Source organism: Drosophila guanche, unplaced genomic scaffold, assembly GCF_900245975.1.
Source record: "Drosophila guanche unplaced genomic scaffold, DGUA_6, whole genome shotgun sequence".
Lineage (NCBI taxonomy): Eukaryota > Metazoa > Arthropoda > Insecta > Diptera > Drosophilidae > Drosophila > Drosophila guanche.
In genome coordinates this window covers 2,315,245-2,333,845 of record NW_022995754.1, presented here as the reverse complement: position 1 = coordinate 2,333,845, position 18,601 = coordinate 2,315,245, and the positions used below count along the sequence as shown (strand labels likewise).

Genomic DNA, 18,601 nt, shown 5'->3' with positions numbered 1-18,601 from the left:
GTACACTCATTTTTAATTTTCTAAGTAACTTAACTTACAATTTAAAGATTTTAAAACTGATGCGAACGAATAAAATGTGTTTTTAAAACTATTTGCTTATCAATAATTAATATATGTATATCCGGATCAAAGGAAAGAATGTTCTTCGATTATTGATGTTGATCGCAGACACAGATCGATTGCCACCCAAGTAAATATTCGTTTATTCCTCATGTTCAATCATTTATTTACAAAATAAATCGTCTTTTCATAAATAGCACAAATAATACAATAACAAAACAGCTTAGACCAAAAATGAACATCATTGACGTTCCCAAACTAATTTCTGCTTGGCTTCCCATGAAATATTCAGCATCTTGTGAAGATTTCATAATCGCTGCATCCAGTATTTGTTTAATCTGATTATTTTGCTGCTCTGCTCCTTCAAGTTCACTTGCAACCCATTCCACAGTGTGTTGTTCTTCCAGATGATGATTAGTTTTGCTTAACGTCGGGCTTATCCAGTCAAGCTGTTCACATTGCAGCAGTCGGGCACTTCTATCAGTAACTTCTGGCTTAGTACTATTGCTGGATATCCTTAGAGGTAGGGGTTTGTCAGCCAATTTCTTAAACTCTGACATGCGGTTTAGATTCTGCAGCAAACTGGATTTATGTGCATTCATGGCAAAGTCTAAGAAGGTAATCAAAAGCCAGTAGCAAGCCTTCTCGATATGCGTAGAGTCGAGGCAGTTTGAGTCCCCATACACAGCGATGCGTCCTTCGTGTGGCACATTCACATTTTGCAAATAGCTCAGATTCCGCTTACTCAATTTTGGCCGCAGGAATCTGCCTTTATGTTTTGGGTCATCGATCGAAATAGTGTCGCCCATATTGTCTCCTTCATTACTGGAATTTGTTTGAAATAAACCCAGAATCGGTACGACCTTTTTGGGTTCCTTTTTTGAAGATTTTGTGCCCGTAATAATCTGAAAAAGATGGAGTAATAAATGTATATCAATCCTTCTGATAATTCTCTATAATCTTACCGATTGTCCTTGATCATTTAGACTGGCTCCCACCACAATATCATTTGGATTGGCTGGAAATTTAACAATTGTTGTGCCACTTGCATAATACATTGAATGATCGCCAAGTTTAAAGTGTCCCTCGCCAACAAAGTCACCAAATGCGATGCCAAACTGTTGCAACAGATCATTCAGAGCTGGGATATTGGCGCCACCAGTATCCGGTATCCACCATTGTCTAGTATTCTCGTCGAAGAATTTTATTTTTTTCATCACCGTTGTGTTGTACCAATCAGCGAATATGACCACGCTCAGTCCATCCCTATGAACATGTTCCTTTAAGATATGCACCTCAGCGTCATCGAATTCCTTCTCTGGATCTACAACCAATAAAGTGCCATAATCTGAGGCATTGAAGCATGTGTAGGGCTCCCTCAAGACATCAATGTAGTATCCAACATTGCGTAAATATGTATACATTTCTTTGAAATTTGTGTGTATGTGGTCCGCTCGCCAGTCAAGAGGATCGGACTTTACTTTTAAATCATCTCGTGGTATATACCTGGGAGGATACCTCAAGCTGTGGTACTGGTCCCACAAAATTCGTTTATTCCTGGGCGGTTTTTGCGTGAGTTTTATGGTAAGCGGAAAAATTACTTCACTCGAAATTGTTTCGTTGCTTTTGTCCCTTAAACTTTCAATTATTAGAGATATGTTTCCTTTAGCAACGCCTTCGTAGCCCTCACCATCTTTATTAACAGCTGAAACGACATTAAAAATGTTTTTTAATAACACGAAAATGTGAATACAATTTTCTTACCTATATAAACTGCCATCCAACCAGTCCATGGCCAGAGTGTGGGAGAATATCGTGTTGATATTTTGAGAAAGTGTCCATTATGCTCAAAATCTGGTATCCACTTGGGCGTGTCTACAACATGACTGGTCACTGATATTCCATTGAGTATTGTCACGTTCACAATGGCCACGGAGCTGCCAAAGTATAGCGGCTGAGAGCTGTATGGCCACATGTAATTCGAGGTATAATCAAGTAAGGGTGGAACTAGACTAATTTTCGGCCTATACGACAGCAGGCTTTGCATGCTCTTCAAGAGGCTAAGCTTGCCCTGGCCCTGCTCAAACATGTTATAGGTCGGCAGTTTCTCCGCGCCTTCTATTATTACTTGTTTCAATGATGCGGGGTTTATCAGCTCCATTCTATGGAATGCGCCACTTATAAGTAGAGCGGCTACTCCTGCAACAACTGGCGATGAAACTGATGTGCCCGAGAGGCGTCTGCAGCCTGTGCGCACATCACTGCCTTCCACTTGGCTGCCATAGGTGACAATGTCTAGCCCTAGTCTTCCGTAGCCGAGCGGAAGCTCCCAGGTGGTCATTCCGCGGGAGCTGAACTTGGCAATTTTGTCATCAAACTGAATGCCGCCGACACCAATCACATCGCTCTGATCGCCAGGATTGTTCAGAGTTCCATAAAGGGGGCCATCATTGCCAGCCGACGATACCATTATAACATTATTGGCCGACAATTCCAGAACCTTCTCAACGAACGGTGAGTCCATGAAATCTGGCCCACCTATGCTAAGGTTGAGAATGTTTACTTTTCTATGTATTGCATAGTTAAAAGCATCCAAGAACCACGAGGTATAGGAAACCTAAATAACACACGCTTTAGCTGAGTTCCTTCATTGATTAATCAACAATTTTGTCTTACCTGAGAGTTTGTAAAGACTTTAAAGATGTACAACTCAGCGTCAGGGGCCAGCCCCAGGCATTCTTTAGATGATGCTATCACCCCGGCGACAAATGTGCCATGGCTAACTTTATCGTCCAGCGACTTTTCATTTGTCCAATTTGTGCGCTCCTTGACAGTCCGGAAATGTGGGTGATTCTTGGTTAAACCAGTATCAAAAATAGCCACTTTTACACCTTTTCCTGTTATGCCCAGATTCCAGAGTACATTTGCATGCAGTACCGAAGAAACTCGCCTTGAGCGCTTGTCCTCTTTGCGTACTATTCCCAGAGTATTGCGGCTTTGAGTTCCATTAAGGGCCCATGCGAGGGTTCGTTGCACACTTCGCTGTGGGACGACGGCCTTAACTGATGGATGAGATGCGACTTTCTTTACAATTTGATCTAAAGAAGCTGGTTTCTCTTCCAAAACTCTTAATATATCAAAATCGCTTGGAAATTGACTCGCCAAATTGTTTCGTGGTAAGATTCTCCAATTTGATAGCTTAAGTAAACAAATTTATATAATTAAAAGGTTTTCACATCATTTGATCCTTGATACATACATTGGAACTTAACAGCTTAGTTCGTATATAGGTTTCTCTGACCGTGGGAAAGTATTTAAAATGATATTGAACAATAAACTCATTGGGCACCACAGTGGTTTTAAAAGTGTCTGTCTCTGATGTCGTGCATGCAGGAATACATTGAAACAAAATCCAGGCGCTTATTGCATGTATTAAACAAATAAAAGTATGCACATTCATTTAAGTAAAGAGTCAAAACAAGCTAAAATAAGAAGTGAAGACGAAATAAACAAAAGAGCCCAGGGCTGCAAAAGAGATGGTACTAACCAGCTGTTGATTTTTAGTGTGATGGAATTCAGAAACAAAATAAAATACCAAACACTAGTGGTACTCCTGAAAACTATTTTCTTTCGCATAAGATTTATCGAACCAGTTGGCACTATTATTGAATTAATATTGGCACGCTATTTAAACAAATTGTAGATGCGTTTTACCAAGCTATGCAAATTAAAAGCAATATCTGATTCCCCCCATAAGATATAAGATTCTATTGTTTTTTTGGGAGTATCACTGATGCAGCTATCGAAATAATTTGGACAGTTTGGTCACTCATTTCCGTGCGCACCGGCAAAGTTTTTCAACAAAAAGTTAAGCAAAATAACTGCATAAAGGTAAGCGATATAAGCTTTTTTTTTGTGAAACAATTAATATTCTGTTGCTTGCACCAACTTAAAGTACTGAAAATACTCTAAGTGAATAAATGAACATAGGTTTCTGGCTCCCATATGTGTACACACATCCATATGTATGCTTGTTGGTATACATTTAAATACATGAAAATGTAAACAGAGCAAATTGTACTAATTATATTAGGAATCTACACACATCTACGCAACTAAACTTCACAAATTACATAAACTTCGATTAAATGGCGTTCTTATTACAGGAAGTAACTGTAATCATGGAAGAGTTGTGCAGCAATTTCGGACACTCGAGTACTTCTAGTACCGGCAGCAATTCATCAATATCAGCCAAGACAGCTTTGAGCGAGTGCTCAGCCGCTTGGATAAATTACTTGAGTGCTCTAAATAGTCTATGCACATCTGGATCCAAGTTGGCGCATTCCATTGCAGTCTTGGAGCAGTGGTCATTGAATGAGAAGCCGCTGTTTAACAACTACACTACATCTTATTTAACAAATTCATGGAATGATCTGGCAAGGTAAATATATAAATAGATGCTGTGTGATAAGAGCTATTTGTAAATCTTCCCATAGGGCAACCACAGTGGCCACAGGAACTGTCAAAACTCACATGTTAGCCATACTACAGGACTTTGTTACCATACCGTCCGTGGATCAATCTACTTCTGCCATTAATACCGAGCTGGAACAAAAGCGACTCAGAGAACATAATGAGCTTATCGTTCTGGAAAATGCACAATCCGTAATCAATATTCAACATCAGTTCTGTGCCGCTAGCTATGATGCGTTTTCATCGCTAACCTGTTGTTTCGTCTGCCAATCCCCAGTTGGGTTTCCACATGAACAAGACTGCAGTGTTATCAAGCAGCGGTAAGAAACTATTCTCATACCTTTCATAGAGGCTTAGTTTATCTCTGCATACTTGTTTTTTCTGTAAAGCTCTCAATACGATCAACGATCGCAAACGCCATCGCCAAACTTGTGCGTCTCAAATGTTAAATCGGAATCGTCGAAAGGAAATTCGCTAACCGATCAGCGTCCCATTGCAATTGGAATAACAGAATCAGGTATTGTAATACATTTACCATCCTCTTTTATATATATATACATCTCTTTTGTTTATTTTCCAGTGGAACAACCGCGCTGTCCATCGCCACTCCTAACATATCACGACCCAAATCCAATGCAGGCTATTTTCGAACACACTCGCGGTCCGTTGCCAAACCCGGGACACTTGCTTTCGATGAAGACGCCATTCCATCGAAATGTCAAATCATCTTTAAGTTTTCCTCTGTTTCCTTTGAATGGTCAGCGCCGTTGGTCAGAGGCTGCTGCTGGTGAAGTTATAGATGGCAACGCTACAGATCCCGAAAGTCAAATGCGAAGGTGGTCCATGCCGTGGGAAGCCACAAAGTCTGACACCAACACAGTGACATGGAACCAAACGCGAATAATGCCAATGAATACTTTAAAGACTGCTTCTTACAAAATGTCTAGCTCTGACCGATACACTTCCCACAATTCAGGTAACACACATTCTTTGTATTTCAATTTGCACGCTTTTAATGTTTTGTCATATTATTTCAGATGGAAACTGCCCTTTGCAGTCAAGCAGTCAGGATGGTCTACTAGAAGCTATTCAGTTACTCTCAATAAAACCAACCACAATGAATCAAATAAATCCTCATTCTATGCCGCCCACCTCCCCGGATGGCGGCATAGACTAACTATAAACTTGAAAAATTGTGTGTTTTGTTTTTCAATGTGTAATGGTGTTGAGAAAGTTTTTATGGAATGGAATTACGTACCCAAAGAAATACTATCCCACAGATGTGTAATGATTTATGGGCAGAATGGTCTTGGGGGATTCTACATTCATTCATCTACATTCAACCTGCATTTGTGACCTTTCCAATATGATTCCTTCTGCAAAACGAGAATTTTCAATCTATATTATGTTAATCTACTAGTAAAAGATTTTATTTGTGCTTGTATAATGCCATTCATTATAAGTAGGTAAATCTTACACACTTAATGTTATGTAAAGTTTCGGTTTTAAAATTTAAATTATGACACTAGTGAGATATTTTCTATTTCTTATTGCTACGAACACTTATAGTTAAAATATCATAATATGATCTATCTTTATCTTTTTTCAATGATGTTAATTACACATACGCACATATTTTGATACACAAACATACATATTTATGTGTTCCTGTGATTTTTATGGGTTTCTTTTCTTTTTGTTTGTTTGTTACAAATATGTTTATTAATAATAAGGTTATCCGTAGTTCACTATTCGGTGTTCACTATTAGGGGGGATTTCTATCATACAGTTTGCCATATTATATTTGTATTAATATAATATTTATTACTAGATTATGCTCGTATGTGTGTGTATGTATATTTAATTATTTCTTTAGATATAAGTTTTACCTAATATTGTTGTATAGCTATCGATTAAAAAAATATCTTGGAATGCCTTTACTTTACTTGATGAATGTGTACTGCTTGAATTCAGAATTTAGTTATTAGCTTTAATGATTTAAGAAATTATAGGTGACTCCTGATAAAAAATACACATAGTTACATAAATAATTGTGAGTCCTAATGTGTAGATGAAAATCCGGAAACAATTTAAATGTTCAAACGAAATATGTGAGTTTTAGGCGGTGTAATTAATTTGCCAAACTGTATTTCCTTTTATATAGATATAGATACATCTATGTAAATACATTATTTGGCATAAGCATATTGACTATTTAAATGGTGTCTAATTTTTCGTTATCATTATAGCTACAATGCACGCGTACGACGCATATTACCACGCATATACAAGACATTGAGCTGTACTAACAATGTTTGAGTTCACAGTGTGGTATATAATTACAGACAATTTGAAAGAATAAGATTTCGAGCACCAAATCATTTTGGATAGTTCTGAAAAACTTCGAAGTTAGTTAGAGAATTTATCCCTTAAAGGTTTAAGCATAGATCATATTCATATTAATATAATATAAAGTACGAGTACCAAACAAATTTGGGGTCTACGTAAGACTTACTGAGAACTCAAACAATGTCAACAAAATAATTTATTTAGATTTACATTCGCTTTGGATTCGGGGTTTTCGGTATAGAAATCAATGGCTTTTTAACGTGTGGGGTGTTTTAATTGTGTTGCCCTTCGACAACTTACAAATAAGCATACCATAAGATATAATACCTTTTGGGAGGTATGGCGATATGCATCGTATAAAAGTTTCAATCATTATGGCTAAGTATGATAATATCTTGTATGTATTTATGAATATTCCTAAATATTATATACATATATCTGTAGATATATGTATGTATGTACTTCATACATATGTATTCCTTTACATATAGTTATGCATATACATATTTGTTGTTAATATATTTAGAGACTTTTGACATTTGGTTTTGAATATTTACATTAATTCATATTATCGCCTACTTTTTTATTACATAATGTGATATTTTTGGGGATATCATATGTCTGAGAAAATCAAAACTATAAAATTATACAGCTTTGCGGCATAGATCTCTCTTGTTCTGAGAGATCCCTAAATGTCTTACCCATATGTATGTTCTTTCAAGAAACAATAATGGAACAAATTATATACATAAATGATGATATATGTACACATATTTCTAATCGAAGTCGATGCAGCCATGACCAACTGTCTGTCTGTAGAGCCAATTGGTATCGTAGACTAAACTTTCTGTAACTATCCAAGTTGGAGTTGGGTTTTCTATTCTGTTCACCCCTTAATCATGGGTCTCTTTTATGTCTATCTGTATGTATGTATGTATGTATTTGCATTCTTGCATTAATTATTAAAATAACTATATTTAATAGAAGCATTATGGCGTTATTGCTACAAAAAATGGAATGCAAGAACGACTTCCACCACAAAATAATGGTTGTGTTTTTTTCTGCGTAGAGTTTTTAGAGTTTAGCCTATTCGAGATGAACTTTCTATAAAGAACATAAGATTAAGATTATTATATTCAGATTTCAATCATGTTACGTTCTTCTTAGTGTACAAACACATACATATACATACGTATAAATATGAACAATTATTTGCTAAAGTTTTAGTAAGGCACCTTTTAAATTATATTTTTGCAAAATGAATACTGAACGCAATATTTTAAATACTGATGATAGGATTGAATACCAACGCAAATATGCATAAAATAATGCCACAGATAGTTGGAACTATTCTATTATTGCTTGAAACTCCCATTTTATATTCCATATCGATGTCGAGCAGAAGGTCATGATTTCGCGTATAAAATTGATGAATATCGCTGATCTATAATAAGTATACAAATATTTTAGTCTCTTTTGTTTAATGTACTTAAAAAGTGAAACCTACCTCATTCCATCCATATTTGTTCTTAGCTTGAACAATCGCTTCATATACGGCATTGTGTTCCAGGTTTTTGACTACATACGACATCAAGTAGTGGGATCCGTCTGTCCTTATTGGCGTTGGCTTGATGTGGTACTCGTGCCATTTGCCAGGATGTTGATACGTTTCATTCATCTGAAATGTGTACGAAAATATATTTTAACTGTTTAGCCACTAAATTCACTGTTCACTGTTACCAAAAGCCGCCGGTACAATAGTTTTATCTCATCCAATGGCGGCACAGACTCGATTGCCCAAGTGAGGTTGTAGTGATCCAGAAACCCGCTCAATGCTGGCGATATAAAATCAGCTGGTCCCGGTCGGCCGGACACTTCAATATATTTCTTAGTTCTGCCCAGTGCATTGTCAGCCACACAGCTGTAATTGCCGAAATCAGTCGGTTGAAAGTTGCGTATAATAAGGCTGTAACGATCATCGCGTGGGTACATGGAACGGCGATCAGTGGGATCCAGTAAAAATGAATTTTGGTACCACAACATCTGTAAATAAAGAAAGTCAAACACAGGTTAGACATTGCAAAATGATTAAAGCAGTTATTTTAACTAATATTCTCTCGATTTCTAGGATTACTTACCTCAGAGCTCACATCACCGTGAACAATGCAGACCAGCTCCACGTCATATCCCTCGGCAGCATGAACCCAGGATTTTTCAACTGTAATCTCAGGAGGAGCTGGAAAATAAATATGTAAAAATAATGTTAATATTTATACTTCCCCTGGAATATATATAATCCTCTCTTACATAATATCGTCAGCTGTATGTCCATGGAAACACGCTCCTTGACACCATTATCTGCCGAGCACTGATATGTGCCGGCATGGTGTCTGTCCACATTCTCCAATATCAATGTGGAACTATCCGATAGATGAGTGGGTCCAGAAAATACATCTTTTTTGAACCAGAATATTGTTGGCACTGGATTACCAGATGCTTTGCACTCCAATGTGACAGTGCTTCCCTTCCGTGCAGTCACTTGTCCATTATGTGGCAGAGCCCTTAGAGTTGGTGGAACTAAAAGTGGTATAAAATTGTCAAGTAAATTTAAACATAATTCAATGCTGAATAATTGTACTACCCAAAATTTCAACTGTATGGACTTGATCACGATTTTCCTGATCCCCAAGCTGGCATATATAGTCCCCAGCATCCTGCGTCTTAACTCCATTGATCTGCAAGTTGTAGTCGCCGACAATTTTAAAGCGTTGATCTCTGGATATTTTCAGATGCCCAGCGGTAAGCACGGATGAACCCTTTCTCCACAATAGCACAAAAGAGCCAAGATTTTGTACTTTGCATGGCAGCTCTATTGTTTCCCCCACAATGACTTTATAAAGGTGACCTCTAGATAGAAATTTCGGAGCAGTTGTGGGTGAATCGTTCTCTGGCAAAATGAAAGAACCATCTGGAAAAAGGGAAAGAAGTTGTTCACTTATTTGTTAGTCTGTTTGGAAGAGTTTTCAGGTTTCGAACAAAAATTTTGCTTCTTTAATTTTCCGTTTGTTTGTATAGTTTTTGTATCAAAAATAAATTACTTACCTATGCAATATACGGCAAGCGCAAAGAAATATAGAGCAAATTGCCAATACGATCTCCTTGAGTAGTAACTCTGAAAAAAACGACAAAATTATATATTAATGTTTGTCCAGTACTTAAAGACACATATAAATGGCTTAAGAAATGATCTCGAAAAAGAACCGAGTGATATATTGAGTTATCTGGTATTGGATCAAAGCTTAGGGCGTGCTTGACCGTACCCTTGCTGTAGGGCACATTGAAACAGAGTAATAAAAACAGCTTGTAGAAGAAGATCAATCTTCAGTGGATGGAGAAGATATGCGATCCCCGTCATGATAGAAAAGTAAGAAACAATCACAACTATTCCGTCATCTGTGCTTTCTGCGTCTAGGCTGTTCGAACAGTTTGAATTTGCTGCCTTCAATTAAGGGAGAATGATATCACAGAAAACAAAACTGAATATAAATTCGGAAATGTATATATTTTTTGAATTCTTTCTTTTTTGCATTAAGATATATATTTTAAAATTAGCAAGGGGACACACATATATAAAATCCATATACACTATATACAGCTGCACATAAGTGCTGAAGGAAATACATAAATACGAAACACGAAACACATAAGTATTGTCCTCGTCGTACATACATATAAACGTTAATACAAACATAGGGATGGGTGCGAATGTGTGAGGCACAGACCCGACTCGGCTAAAAAACGAAAAAATGTTCAAGGCACGGTGTTCCACGGCAAAAAAAAAACGCAGTCCATGCGCATCTCTAGTACGAAACTAATCAATATGCAGACCTTTAAAGCCCCCCAAATTGAAAGAAAACTTTAAACACTCTTCAATTCTAAAGTTGATAAAGATATATGTATGTATGGACGGATGAATGAATACATAGCTAAATACACACACACGATACACGCTTATGTAAACCATAAAACACATCCTGGCGTACATACATATGCAGGTATATCCACATAAAATACATACGTACATGCTTTGACATTATTGCAGACAATAATTCTTATTAGATTTCAAAAGGTTAAACACTTGAGGTACACACTCTTAAGGTATGCAACAAAAACGCCAATTAAAAGTGGACATTTATGTTGTAATAAACATTTCTGATGTTCGGAGGGGGGCACACAATTTCGTCCTTACCATTTTTAATATGTATTTATTGTGCGTGTGTCTTTCGTTTTCTTAATTTTCGGCTAACCCACAGTTATTTGTGTATCGTTGGCTCATTAACTCTCACTCCAAATCACTATTGCTCGCTAATTTAATATCATTTTCTCCTTGTTTGATGTATAAAATGGACTTGAATTGAGGACTGACAAGTATAATTGTATTTATTCTTAAAGTTATATTAATGGAGCGCATGCTCAGACCATCGCAGTGTTATATCGAAAGCTTTTTGGGAGCTTTGCCAACAAGCAAATGCCTGGCAATGGTCGCTGCATTGGAGTTATAAAACGGGAAATGATATTGGATATTTTTTTAATATATTTTAACACTTTTGACACATTATATTATATATTACATTAAATAATTAAAATGTTGTATGTTTTATTACCACAATTTATTTGTAATCCACCTACTTCTTCTTCTTATCTTTTGCCATCTTTTTGGCCATGAACTTGCGTCTTAATTTTAAGAATTTGTTAGACTTGCCAAACCATTTGTCAAATTTTTCCATAACCTAAAAATAATATGTTATAATATCCATTAATGACAGAGATACTTTGAGGTTTTACCTTTTGATCTGGCGGAAATGTTGGCTCTTCATTTTTGCTCAAGAAATATTCCAAAAATTCGTTGGGGTCTATGGCTTCATTTCGAAGCCTCATTCTTCTCGATACATCTAGTGTCTGACTTATGTTCTGTGCAATTTCGCCAGAGTTATATGCCTGCAAGACTCTTGCCAGTGCAGAGTATGCATACTCCTCCATATCCTCTACGTTTTCGGTCATTAGTTCCAGCCAAAGTAGGAAGCTAGTGCCATAGTCGCACTTTGGTATGAGCAGAACTTTTTGGAATGCTTTCTTGAACTTTCCCTTCGCAGACCACGGCATGTTGCTCGTGCCCAAAAGAACAATCTTGTCGGATTTTTTGATAGTTTTCAAAATGGCTTTCGAAATGGAAGGACCGAGCAGCCCTGGATTAATTTCCTTTAGTTCAGGTGAAACCTTTTTCAAGAACAAACGATGTGCTTCCTCGATATATAATATGGCTGGCTGAAAGGCTTTTGCCACTTTCATTACAACATGCAGGAAATACTTCATTCTATCCGCAAACTTAAAGACTTTTTCTGGACTAAGATTTATAAATACAGCATCTAAAATTTATAAATGATGATAAATGTTTGATCGCATATAAATTGAGGATATATTTACCCAATTCGGAGGCAATTATATTGCAAATTAGTCTTTTCCCACTGTTAAGTGGTCCAATTAATAAAATAGACTTTGGTTTCTCAATATCAAACTCTCCCATGCCCAGCATTGATTCCTGAATAATCATTTTGATGTCACCCTTGGCCGGACCCAAAGTTCTGTTTAATGTGTTTGTGAGGGAAAGTTAAATCTTTAGCATTAAAAGTAAAATACTAACGTTAAACCATCTTCATCTCTTGTGTCATCGGCAACAAAGTTAAAGTCGGTAATAAATTCATCGAAATCTTTGTGGGAAACGTCCTCTATGATGCCTTCATCCTTCAGTTCTTGGTACAGTGATTCAAGCGTTCGATCTGCTGTCATATCCTTGACCTTTTTCTTCTTTTTCTCCTTTTTAGGTTTGGCCTTCCTCACTTTTTGAGCCTTGTATTTGGTCTTTGTATCTTTGGCCAAAGCTTCTCTAAGCAGCTCGTATTCTACCCTATAATAATGATCATGGTACTGCCACAGAAACTAACTTAAATGTATTTTCTTTTGTGTTTACCTCATATATTCATCAACCAATCCTCTCAGCTCTTGATGTATCTTTGCCAACTCCTCCTCTGTGATCCAATCTTTGATCGGATCGTGATTTTTGTTGAGGTACTCATCAATGTTTCTCCAATCAAGTGAAAATTGCTTCATTGTCTCTTCAATATTTGCTGTGAATATAAACATAAATAAATAAAAGAACACTCCTGGAGTAAGAGTTATTGCTCTCTCCCCACCTATAGCTTTGCTGGAAGTAATTTCGTAGGCAACATCAATAATTCCAGCATCTTTCAATTTTTTCCTACGTTTCGCATCCTTCATTTTCTGCTTGCGAATTTTGTCCTTTAGTTTTTGCTTTTCTGCCTTTTTCTTTTCAGCCAGCTTCTGGCGCTCCGCTTTGGTCATGGGCTTTTTCCCTAGGGTCTCTTGGAACTCTAATGGCGTCATTGTTTCATCGATGACAACCAAAATGGTGCCAGTTTTGACCGGGTCGGGGTATGGATGGAAGTTGCCAGTCTTTTCATAACTGTTGAAGGAATTTAATTAAAATTCAAAGCCAAATGTAATGCATTCGAAAATGGGACTTACAAGTCTTGAAACCAGTGACGTATGTGATCGGAAATGTCTTCCATCATCCAAGGAGTTCGCATTTGCAGTATCCTCGTGCGTTCATCAGTGATTAATTGAACATATTCCTCGTCAAGCTTCTTCTTCAACATCTCCTTCTTATACATCTCGAGAACGGAGTTCGCTGCACAGTCTGGGCGTTTTAGCTTTCTAAGTTTTTTCATTCCGTATAATTCTTCTTTAAATCTTCGCCTTATTTTAACAATCTTTCTTGCCCTGTAGCCCCTCCACAAAGCTTGTATCTTACGAGCTGCAGCGTCTCGACGTTTGTTTTGCCTTTCCAATTCATCATCTAGAAGGAAAATATTATTCTGGATACGTTAGGGTATTATCATAATTATATTTACCATCAATTGACGGCTCCAATACTTCCATTTTTGCTCTCAAGTTTTCGCATGATTCAAAGTCCTTCAAGAAGTCGGCCGAGAAGACAGTTCTCTTGACAGGGATGCTCATAGCCTGATCCGGCTTGAAGGTAAATTTATAGTTGATTTTTTTTCGCTGTATCACCTTGAGAAACTTGTTTTTATCAAACTTTATATTCGACTTGTACACACGAGCCCGACGCGCCCTTTCGTGTGCCTGGATCAGCGTCACTGCTTCAGCAACTTTGACCCAATCCTGTGCTGCCTTCTCCTCCTTTTCCATATCATTCATGTACAACTTGTTGTCCGCTACAATATTTTGAGCGTCCAAGGGACGGCGATACAGAAACTGAGGTGATCTCCATATAATCAGGTCACGGGGCGTGAGCTTTCGAGCGACCAATGCTTTGTCTATGTAAACATATTCGCTCAACTCCATGCCCTTCAATTCCTCCTTGAGTCTCATCAGCTGCTGTGTGGCACTCTCCACAAGAACGCGTACCACTGCACGTTTTTGCACTTGAAAAGTATTGTGGTAGATGAAACTCAACTTGTTGACCAGTTCCACATACAACACGTAAAGCTCTGAAAATATTTTAAACGAGATTGCCTTCTCCTCGGGGGGTTCAAGTTTCTTCAAGCGATTCTGTTTCTTGATGAGTTGCCCAATATCCTTTCTGGTGGATACCCACAGCTTATGATTAAGGTCAAAAGACATCATTGTAATTTTATTGAATTGTACAAATATTCTCTGAGGGAGTATGTGTGTGTGTGTGTATTGTATTTTTTTGTATTTATACACTAAATAAAATAAGTCGATTAAATGAATTTGCATGGGTTACTTAGTACCATTATAAACTGATACACAAATCTATTACTTATCTTTTGATGAATAATCAGGGTATTTGGAAAGGAACTACAACCGCCTCTTTGTGGTCGATCTGTATGTGGTTAACACCGATCAGTGCTTTCTCGATAAACAAGTTCATCTGTAAAGGCAAGCCAACATAGTAAGACATGAATTATGCGTTTCAATTTTGACCATAAACCCTTGCAGCTGTGACTGAACTTAATTAACAACTAACCTGAAGTGTATCCTTAGAAGAGATTGGTTTTGTTATATAGAACTGATGATTTGGGACATCCTTCAGCAGTCCTAAATAAATTCAAAGCAAAGTATTGTCTATCAATTGCAACAGCTATAGTGTGCATGGTGTGCCTAACCTTTCATTGTTATGTTTGGGTGCTGCACATTGTTCCACAGTTGATGCAAGCGCTGCGAATATGTTTTGATTCTGTCTGTGTACTCCTGATGCTCCAGGCTATGGCAATCCATGGCGCCCACATTGATCATGTTTCTAGAAATAAAAATGCAGATAAGCATAAATGTACATATGTATGTATGTACAACGCATATTCATATACACATGTATGCGCTGCATCTTTAGAAGTACGCACATTGCTGTATTCTGTACAAGTCTAGATAGCGCCGTTTGGTCATCTTTTTTTGGAAGCGAGTGGGAATAATCGTTACTTAAACCATCCGAATTGCTTCTCCTGAGTGCCGGACTATGGTTGACGGGGTCCACGAGTAGGTGTGTTCTTTCGTTTGGTTCAATATTCTGCAATACAAAAGGAACTCTGCTTCTATTATTGTCCAAAAACGACGTCATTGCAGCTTACCTGAGCACCAACGTCCTCGGCGCAATGCAAGCAACTGCACACCGAGGCAATGTAGTTCCAAACAGAATGAACATATTCCATAATAAATGTGCGTTATACTATTATTTAATATTATTTAATTCATTCAACAGTTTGTCCAAAATATTTTATTATCAGTGTGACCACGGATTTATCGACGGCCCTCAAAAATATACCGAAGTATACCCTTTCATTTTCAAAATATACTGTACATATTATACAATTTTTCTCGATTTTGATATTCTATTTAATATTACCATCTAGTTAGGATTCTCAGCGCCAATGCTTTAATTGTACCCAATTCATCAATCCATTCCACACAAGCTTGGCTAGTTTTCATGACTTTTCATGACCTGTATATACCGTAAACGTATATTGAACTAATCTTTGCAGTTCATCGACGGCCATGGATGATTTTTTGTGTGAAATCGTTGGTTGTACTAAGTGTGACCGGGCCAAATATTTCAATTATATAGTATAAAATACCAACTAATTCAACAAACTAATAAAAATAACAGAATTTTTATTTTATTAAACATATTTCAATCTCCTGAACAAGTTTTTGACCAAGCTGATCTTGGGAGAACCCTGCGTAAGCAGCTGAAGGTATCTTAGATGGGAGCTCTATCCGTTTATCTTGTTGGATCTGCCTGTTAAGGTGTCATTTACACTCTTGGTGGACCTTCTGGATGGCCAATCCTGATACCATCGTCTGTTTAGTGGGGCAAATTGATTCCTTCCACAGATTGACTGATGGTAGTAGTCCACGTGAAGAACGTTCCACTCCGGGAAGATCTGTATCCTAGCGGGGTATCGGAATAATAACTACGACAGTCTTTAACGGTTGGGGCTTATTGCCCTAATTCTTTATGTTCTATGTCCTAATAGGGTAGACTGGATCTCTTCCCGTTTCGAAATACTCTTCCTTTTTGATTTTATGCATCTGTAAACAAGGTTGAAGTGGCTCGTAAAAAGCCCTTTTCAAATTCTTGTTCAGAAAATCTCTCCACCGATGATCTGAAAGGAAACAATAATATAATTAAATTTCTAAGATAAAAGAGGTCATAATCTAATCACTTACCTTGCCGCATTCCTAATTCTATTTGTGTCAAACGAATCAAGAATTATATTCAATATATTTTCCGCATACTCAACTGCATCAGTTGCCAAAAATCCGTTTTGACTGCCTTCAGAGGTTTCAATAATATCAAGCAGAGGACCTCCAGACCTATGAGCCACCATTATGAGACCAGCTGCCATACATTCAACAATTCCAATTCCAAAATGTTCATTCCACATGGTATGTATGCCAATATGAGCACTTTGAAATAGTCTCAAAAGATCGTCATACGAAACATTCACATGAAATTGAACACAGTTCTCCAGCGATAAATGCTTTGACAAGTCTTCCATGTTTTTCAGCCTGTCGTAGTCATCTTTATTCCGGCAGGAGCCCACAATGACGAGACGTATCTTGTTCCAAAGGGATTCCTCTTGTGCCAACAGAGTTCTTAGCTCATACATAGCTTGCAGTTGCAGTGGATGATCTTTTTCCGGACGAAACTGTCCCACAGATAAGATGATAACTTCATCGTTTTTCTCCGAATGCTGAAGATTCTTAAGGTGGCTAACTTCACAGGGTGGATACACGCGATGCGTTTTAAAAGGCACATCCCATAATTGAAGTATGTGATTCTCAGTCCATGTGGAATTTACCATAATTGTGTCAGCGCAACGACCCATCCATCTATACATCTAAAAATGTTGTAAATAAGGTTAAGCCATTGCCATTCATACTTTACACAAAACTCACCTTGGAGAACAAGCGGTAGTAGGCCAGTTTGGCCCAAGTCAGGAATGGATTTCTCGCCACGTATTTCTTGTTGTTGTGTGCCAATTGCCGGCTTTGCACTCTCCTCAGCATGTCGGTGCTGATCACTGGATAATGGACATAGGCGCCAATTTTTGCCTGAACCAAATATCGGAAGAGAGGAAAAGTAAAAGCGTAACCCATGGTATCAATAAAGATATCCGGAGGGAACTTGCAAAGTGCTTCCAGTCCCAACACCATAGATCCAAGGCTTTGGCCCAATAACGTAAAGTGCGGATAGGTTTTGGACTCTATCCAGTTGCGTTGCTTTAAAAACACAAACTCTACGTTGTCGCTGTCAAGTGCAATGTTAAAGACATTCTTGGCTTTCTCCAGTATGGAATTTGGGGACGCATCTATGTCTCCCGTGTAGATAACCATCTTGGCATTGGGGTATTTTTCCTAAAATAAAACAATGTTGGAGAAATATTAAAAAGGTTTCGTCACACAGATCGATGGGATATCCAAACTCAAACACATGTACCGCACACCTTAGATAAGACGAACACTTTATCAACTGTTCGAACTTACTGAGTGATTGGGTGCACATTCCAGCCCGACTTTAGGGCAGACTCTTTTTACCTGTAAAGCACGCACTGCGCACCATAAGACACGCTCGCCACCACCCCCCGAGTTGCAGTAGGGATGGAAAATGCCAACATAAACCCTATTATCAGATGTCGATTCATGCAGTTTCTTTTTCTTGTTTTGCAGCCAATGTCGCAAACAAACAAACACGGCGACGCCTATAGAGAGGAGCAGTAGCAATATCCAAAGGCTGTAAGGAAAACCGGTTAGTAAAGGACTCAAGCAAAACTTACATTCTTTTTCTCTTACAGTACGATAATCATTATATAGCTAGTTTGTTTTTAACGATTTATCATTATTTTTAAACACGTACGTGTACACACACACACGTGTACATTATACGTATAGTGTGACCGCGGATTCATTGCCGCCGCATAACCGAAATACAGAAATATACTGAAAAGTATCTTCTAACTTAACCCATTTAACCACCCTCTATTAAGGCTTCGAAAATAGTTGTGTTCGTAAATTCTTCTAATAGATCAATCCAAACCACTAAAACTCTTCAAGTTTCATAACATTCGTGTTGTAAAAACACTGTACGGACCATAGG

At 37.7% G+C, this 18,601-nt stretch overlaps 5 protein-coding genes across 7 annotated transcripts; 1 reads left to right on the top strand and 4 right to left on the bottom strand.

Annotated features, from left to right (window-relative positions):
- Window positions 1-210: 210 nt before the first annotated feature.
- On the bottom strand, window positions 211-3,585 carry LOC117589180 (membrane-bound transcription factor site-1 protease). Its single transcript, XM_034280903.1, has 5 exons — window positions 3,320-3,585; window positions 2,737-3,258; window positions 1,825-2,677; window positions 1,026-1,765; window positions 211-965 (listed from the first exon to the last, which is right to left on the bottom strand). The coding sequence occupies exons 1-5, from the start codon at window positions 3,518-3,520 to the stop codon at window positions 228-230; spliced, it is 3,054 nt and encodes a 1,017-aa protein (XP_034136794.1). The 5' UTR covers window positions 3,521-3,585; the 3' UTR covers window positions 211-227.
- A 306-nt stretch (window positions 3,586-3,891) lies between these two features.
- LOC117589265 lies at window positions 3,892-5,726 on the top strand. Its single transcript, XM_034281045.1, has 6 exons — window positions 3,892-3,951; window positions 4,227-4,501; window positions 4,557-4,853; window positions 4,923-5,050; window positions 5,114-5,509; window positions 5,571-5,726. Exons 2-6 carry the CDS (start codon window positions 4,242-4,244, stop codon window positions 5,708-5,710), a joined length of 1,221 nt encoding a protein of 406 aa, XP_034136936.1. The 5' UTR covers window positions 3,892-3,951; window positions 4,227-4,241; the 3' UTR covers window positions 5,711-5,726.
- Window positions 5,727-6,434: 708 nt separating this feature from the next.
- On the bottom strand, window positions 6,435-14,747 carry LOC117589263 (IQ and AAA domain-containing protein 1-like). Of its 3 annotated transcripts, XM_034281040.1 has the most exons (14): window positions 13,872-14,747; window positions 13,486-13,816; window positions 13,134-13,423; window positions 12,911-13,067; window positions 12,584-12,847; window positions 12,367-12,524; window positions 11,728-12,308; window positions 9,985-10,054; window positions 9,524-9,850; window positions 9,190-9,459; window positions 9,021-9,118; window positions 8,623-8,925; window positions 8,390-8,560; window positions 6,769-8,326 (listed from the first exon to the last, which is right to left on the bottom strand). In XM_034281040.1, exons 1-14 carry the CDS (start codon window positions 14,722-14,724, stop codon window positions 8,162-8,164), a joined length of 4,038 nt encoding a protein of 1,345 aa, XP_034136931.1. In that variant the 5' UTR covers window positions 14,725-14,747; the 3' UTR covers window positions 6,769-8,161. The 3 variants fall into 3 exon arrangements, with proteins under 3 accessions (XP_034136933.1, XP_034136931.1, XP_034136932.1); XM_034281042.1 differs by lacking the exons at window positions 11,728-12,308; window positions 12,367-12,524; window positions 12,584-12,847; ... (2 more) ...; window positions 13,486-13,816; window positions 13,872-14,747 and adding an exon at window positions 11,132-11,417 and having other exon boundaries at window positions 6,435-8,326; XM_034281041.1 differs by lacking the exons at window positions 6,769-8,326; window positions 8,390-8,560; window positions 8,623-8,925; ... (2 more) ...; window positions 9,524-9,850; window positions 9,985-10,054 and adding an exon at window positions 11,543-11,672.
- On the bottom strand, window positions 14,650-15,731 carry LOC117589266. Its single transcript, XM_034281046.1, has 5 exons — window positions 15,573-15,731; window positions 15,348-15,511; window positions 15,114-15,247; window positions 14,975-15,045; window positions 14,650-14,878 (listed from the first exon to the last, which is right to left on the bottom strand). The coding sequence occupies exons 1-5, from the start codon at window positions 15,651-15,653 to the stop codon at window positions 14,786-14,788; spliced, it is 543 nt and encodes a 180-aa protein (XP_034136937.1). The 5' UTR covers window positions 15,654-15,731; the 3' UTR covers window positions 14,650-14,785.
- A 695-nt stretch (window positions 15,732-16,426) lies between these two features.
- LOC117589264 (GDP-Man:Man(3)GlcNAc(2)-PP-Dol alpha-1,2-mannosyltransferase) lies at window positions 16,427-18,396 on the bottom strand. The gene is made up of 5 exons (XM_034281043.1): window positions 18,298-18,396; window positions 18,043-18,238; window positions 17,404-17,862; window positions 16,672-17,345; window positions 16,427-16,607 (listed from the first exon to the last, which is right to left on the bottom strand). Exons 1-5 carry the CDS (start codon window positions 18,309-18,311, stop codon window positions 16,526-16,528), a joined length of 1,425 nt encoding a protein of 474 aa, XP_034136934.1. The 5' UTR covers window positions 18,312-18,396; the 3' UTR covers window positions 16,427-16,525.
- Between the last annotated feature and the right edge of the window lie 205 nt (window positions 18,397-18,601).

What these genes read in the sequence shown, in the direction of transcription:
- LOC117589180 (XM_034280903.1), bottom strand. Translation starts at nt 3,520, where the DNA reads ATGAATGTGCATACTTTTATTTGTTTAATACATGCAATAAGCGCCTGG. An exon ending in CTAAGCTGTTAAGTTCCAAT is followed by an intron (nt 3,259 to 3,319) that starts GTATGTATCAAG and finishes TGTTTACTTAAG; the next exon opens with CTATCAAATTGGAGAATCTT. An exon ending in AAGTCTTTACAAACTCTCAG is followed by an intron (nt 2,678 to 2,736) that starts GTAAGACAAAAT and finishes TGTGTTATTTAG; the next exon opens with GTTTCCTATACCTCGTGGTT.
- LOC117589265 (XM_034281045.1), top strand. Translation starts at nt 4,242, where the DNA reads ATGGAAGAGTTGTGCAGCAATTTCGGACACTCGAGTACTTCTAGTACC. An exon ending in TGCAGTGTTATCAAGCAGCG is followed by an intron (nt 4,854 to 4,922) that starts GTAAGAAACTAT and finishes TTTTCTGTAAAG; the next exon opens with CTCTCAATACGATCAACGAT. An exon ending in ATACACTTCCCACAATTCAG is followed by an intron (nt 5,510 to 5,570) that starts GTAACACACATT and finishes ATATTATTTCAG; the next exon opens with ATGGAAACTGCCCTTTGCAG.
- LOC117589263 (XM_034281040.1), bottom strand. Translation starts at nt 14,724, where the DNA reads ATGCAAATTCATTTAATCGACTTATTTTATTTAGTGTATAAATACAAA. An exon ending in TATAATTGCCTCCGAATTGG is followed by an intron (nt 12,309 to 12,366) that starts GTAAATATATCC and finishes TATAAATTTTAG; the next exon opens with ATGCTGTATTTATAAATCTT. An exon ending in CATACAGCTGACGATATTAT is followed by an intron (nt 9,119 to 9,189) that starts GTAAGAGAGGAT and finishes TTTATTTTCCAG; the next exon opens with CTCCTCCTGAGATTACAGTT.
- LOC117589266 (XM_034281046.1), bottom strand. Translation starts at nt 15,653, where the DNA reads ATGGAATATGTTCATTCTGTTTGGAACTACATTGCCTCGGTGTGCAGT. An exon ending in CTTGTACAGAATACAGCAAT is followed by an intron (nt 15,248 to 15,347) that starts GTGCGTACTTCT and finishes TTTTATTTCTAG; the next exon opens with AAACATGATCAATGTGGGCG. An exon ending in CTTCTAAGGATACACTTCAG is followed by an intron (nt 14,879 to 14,974) that starts GTTAGTTGTTAA and finishes TTGCCTTTACAG; the next exon opens with ATGAACTTGTTTATCGAGAA.
- LOC117589264 (XM_034281043.1), bottom strand. An exon ending in GCGCAGTGCGTGCTTTACAG is followed by an intron (nt 17,863 to 18,042) that starts GTAAAAAGAGTC and finishes GTTTTATTTTAG; the next exon opens with GAAAAATACCCCAATGCCAA. An exon ending in ACTACCGCTTGTTCTCCAAG is followed by an intron (nt 17,346 to 17,403) that starts GTGAGTTTTGTG and finishes CAACATTTTTAG; the next exon opens with ATGTATAGATGGATGGGTCG.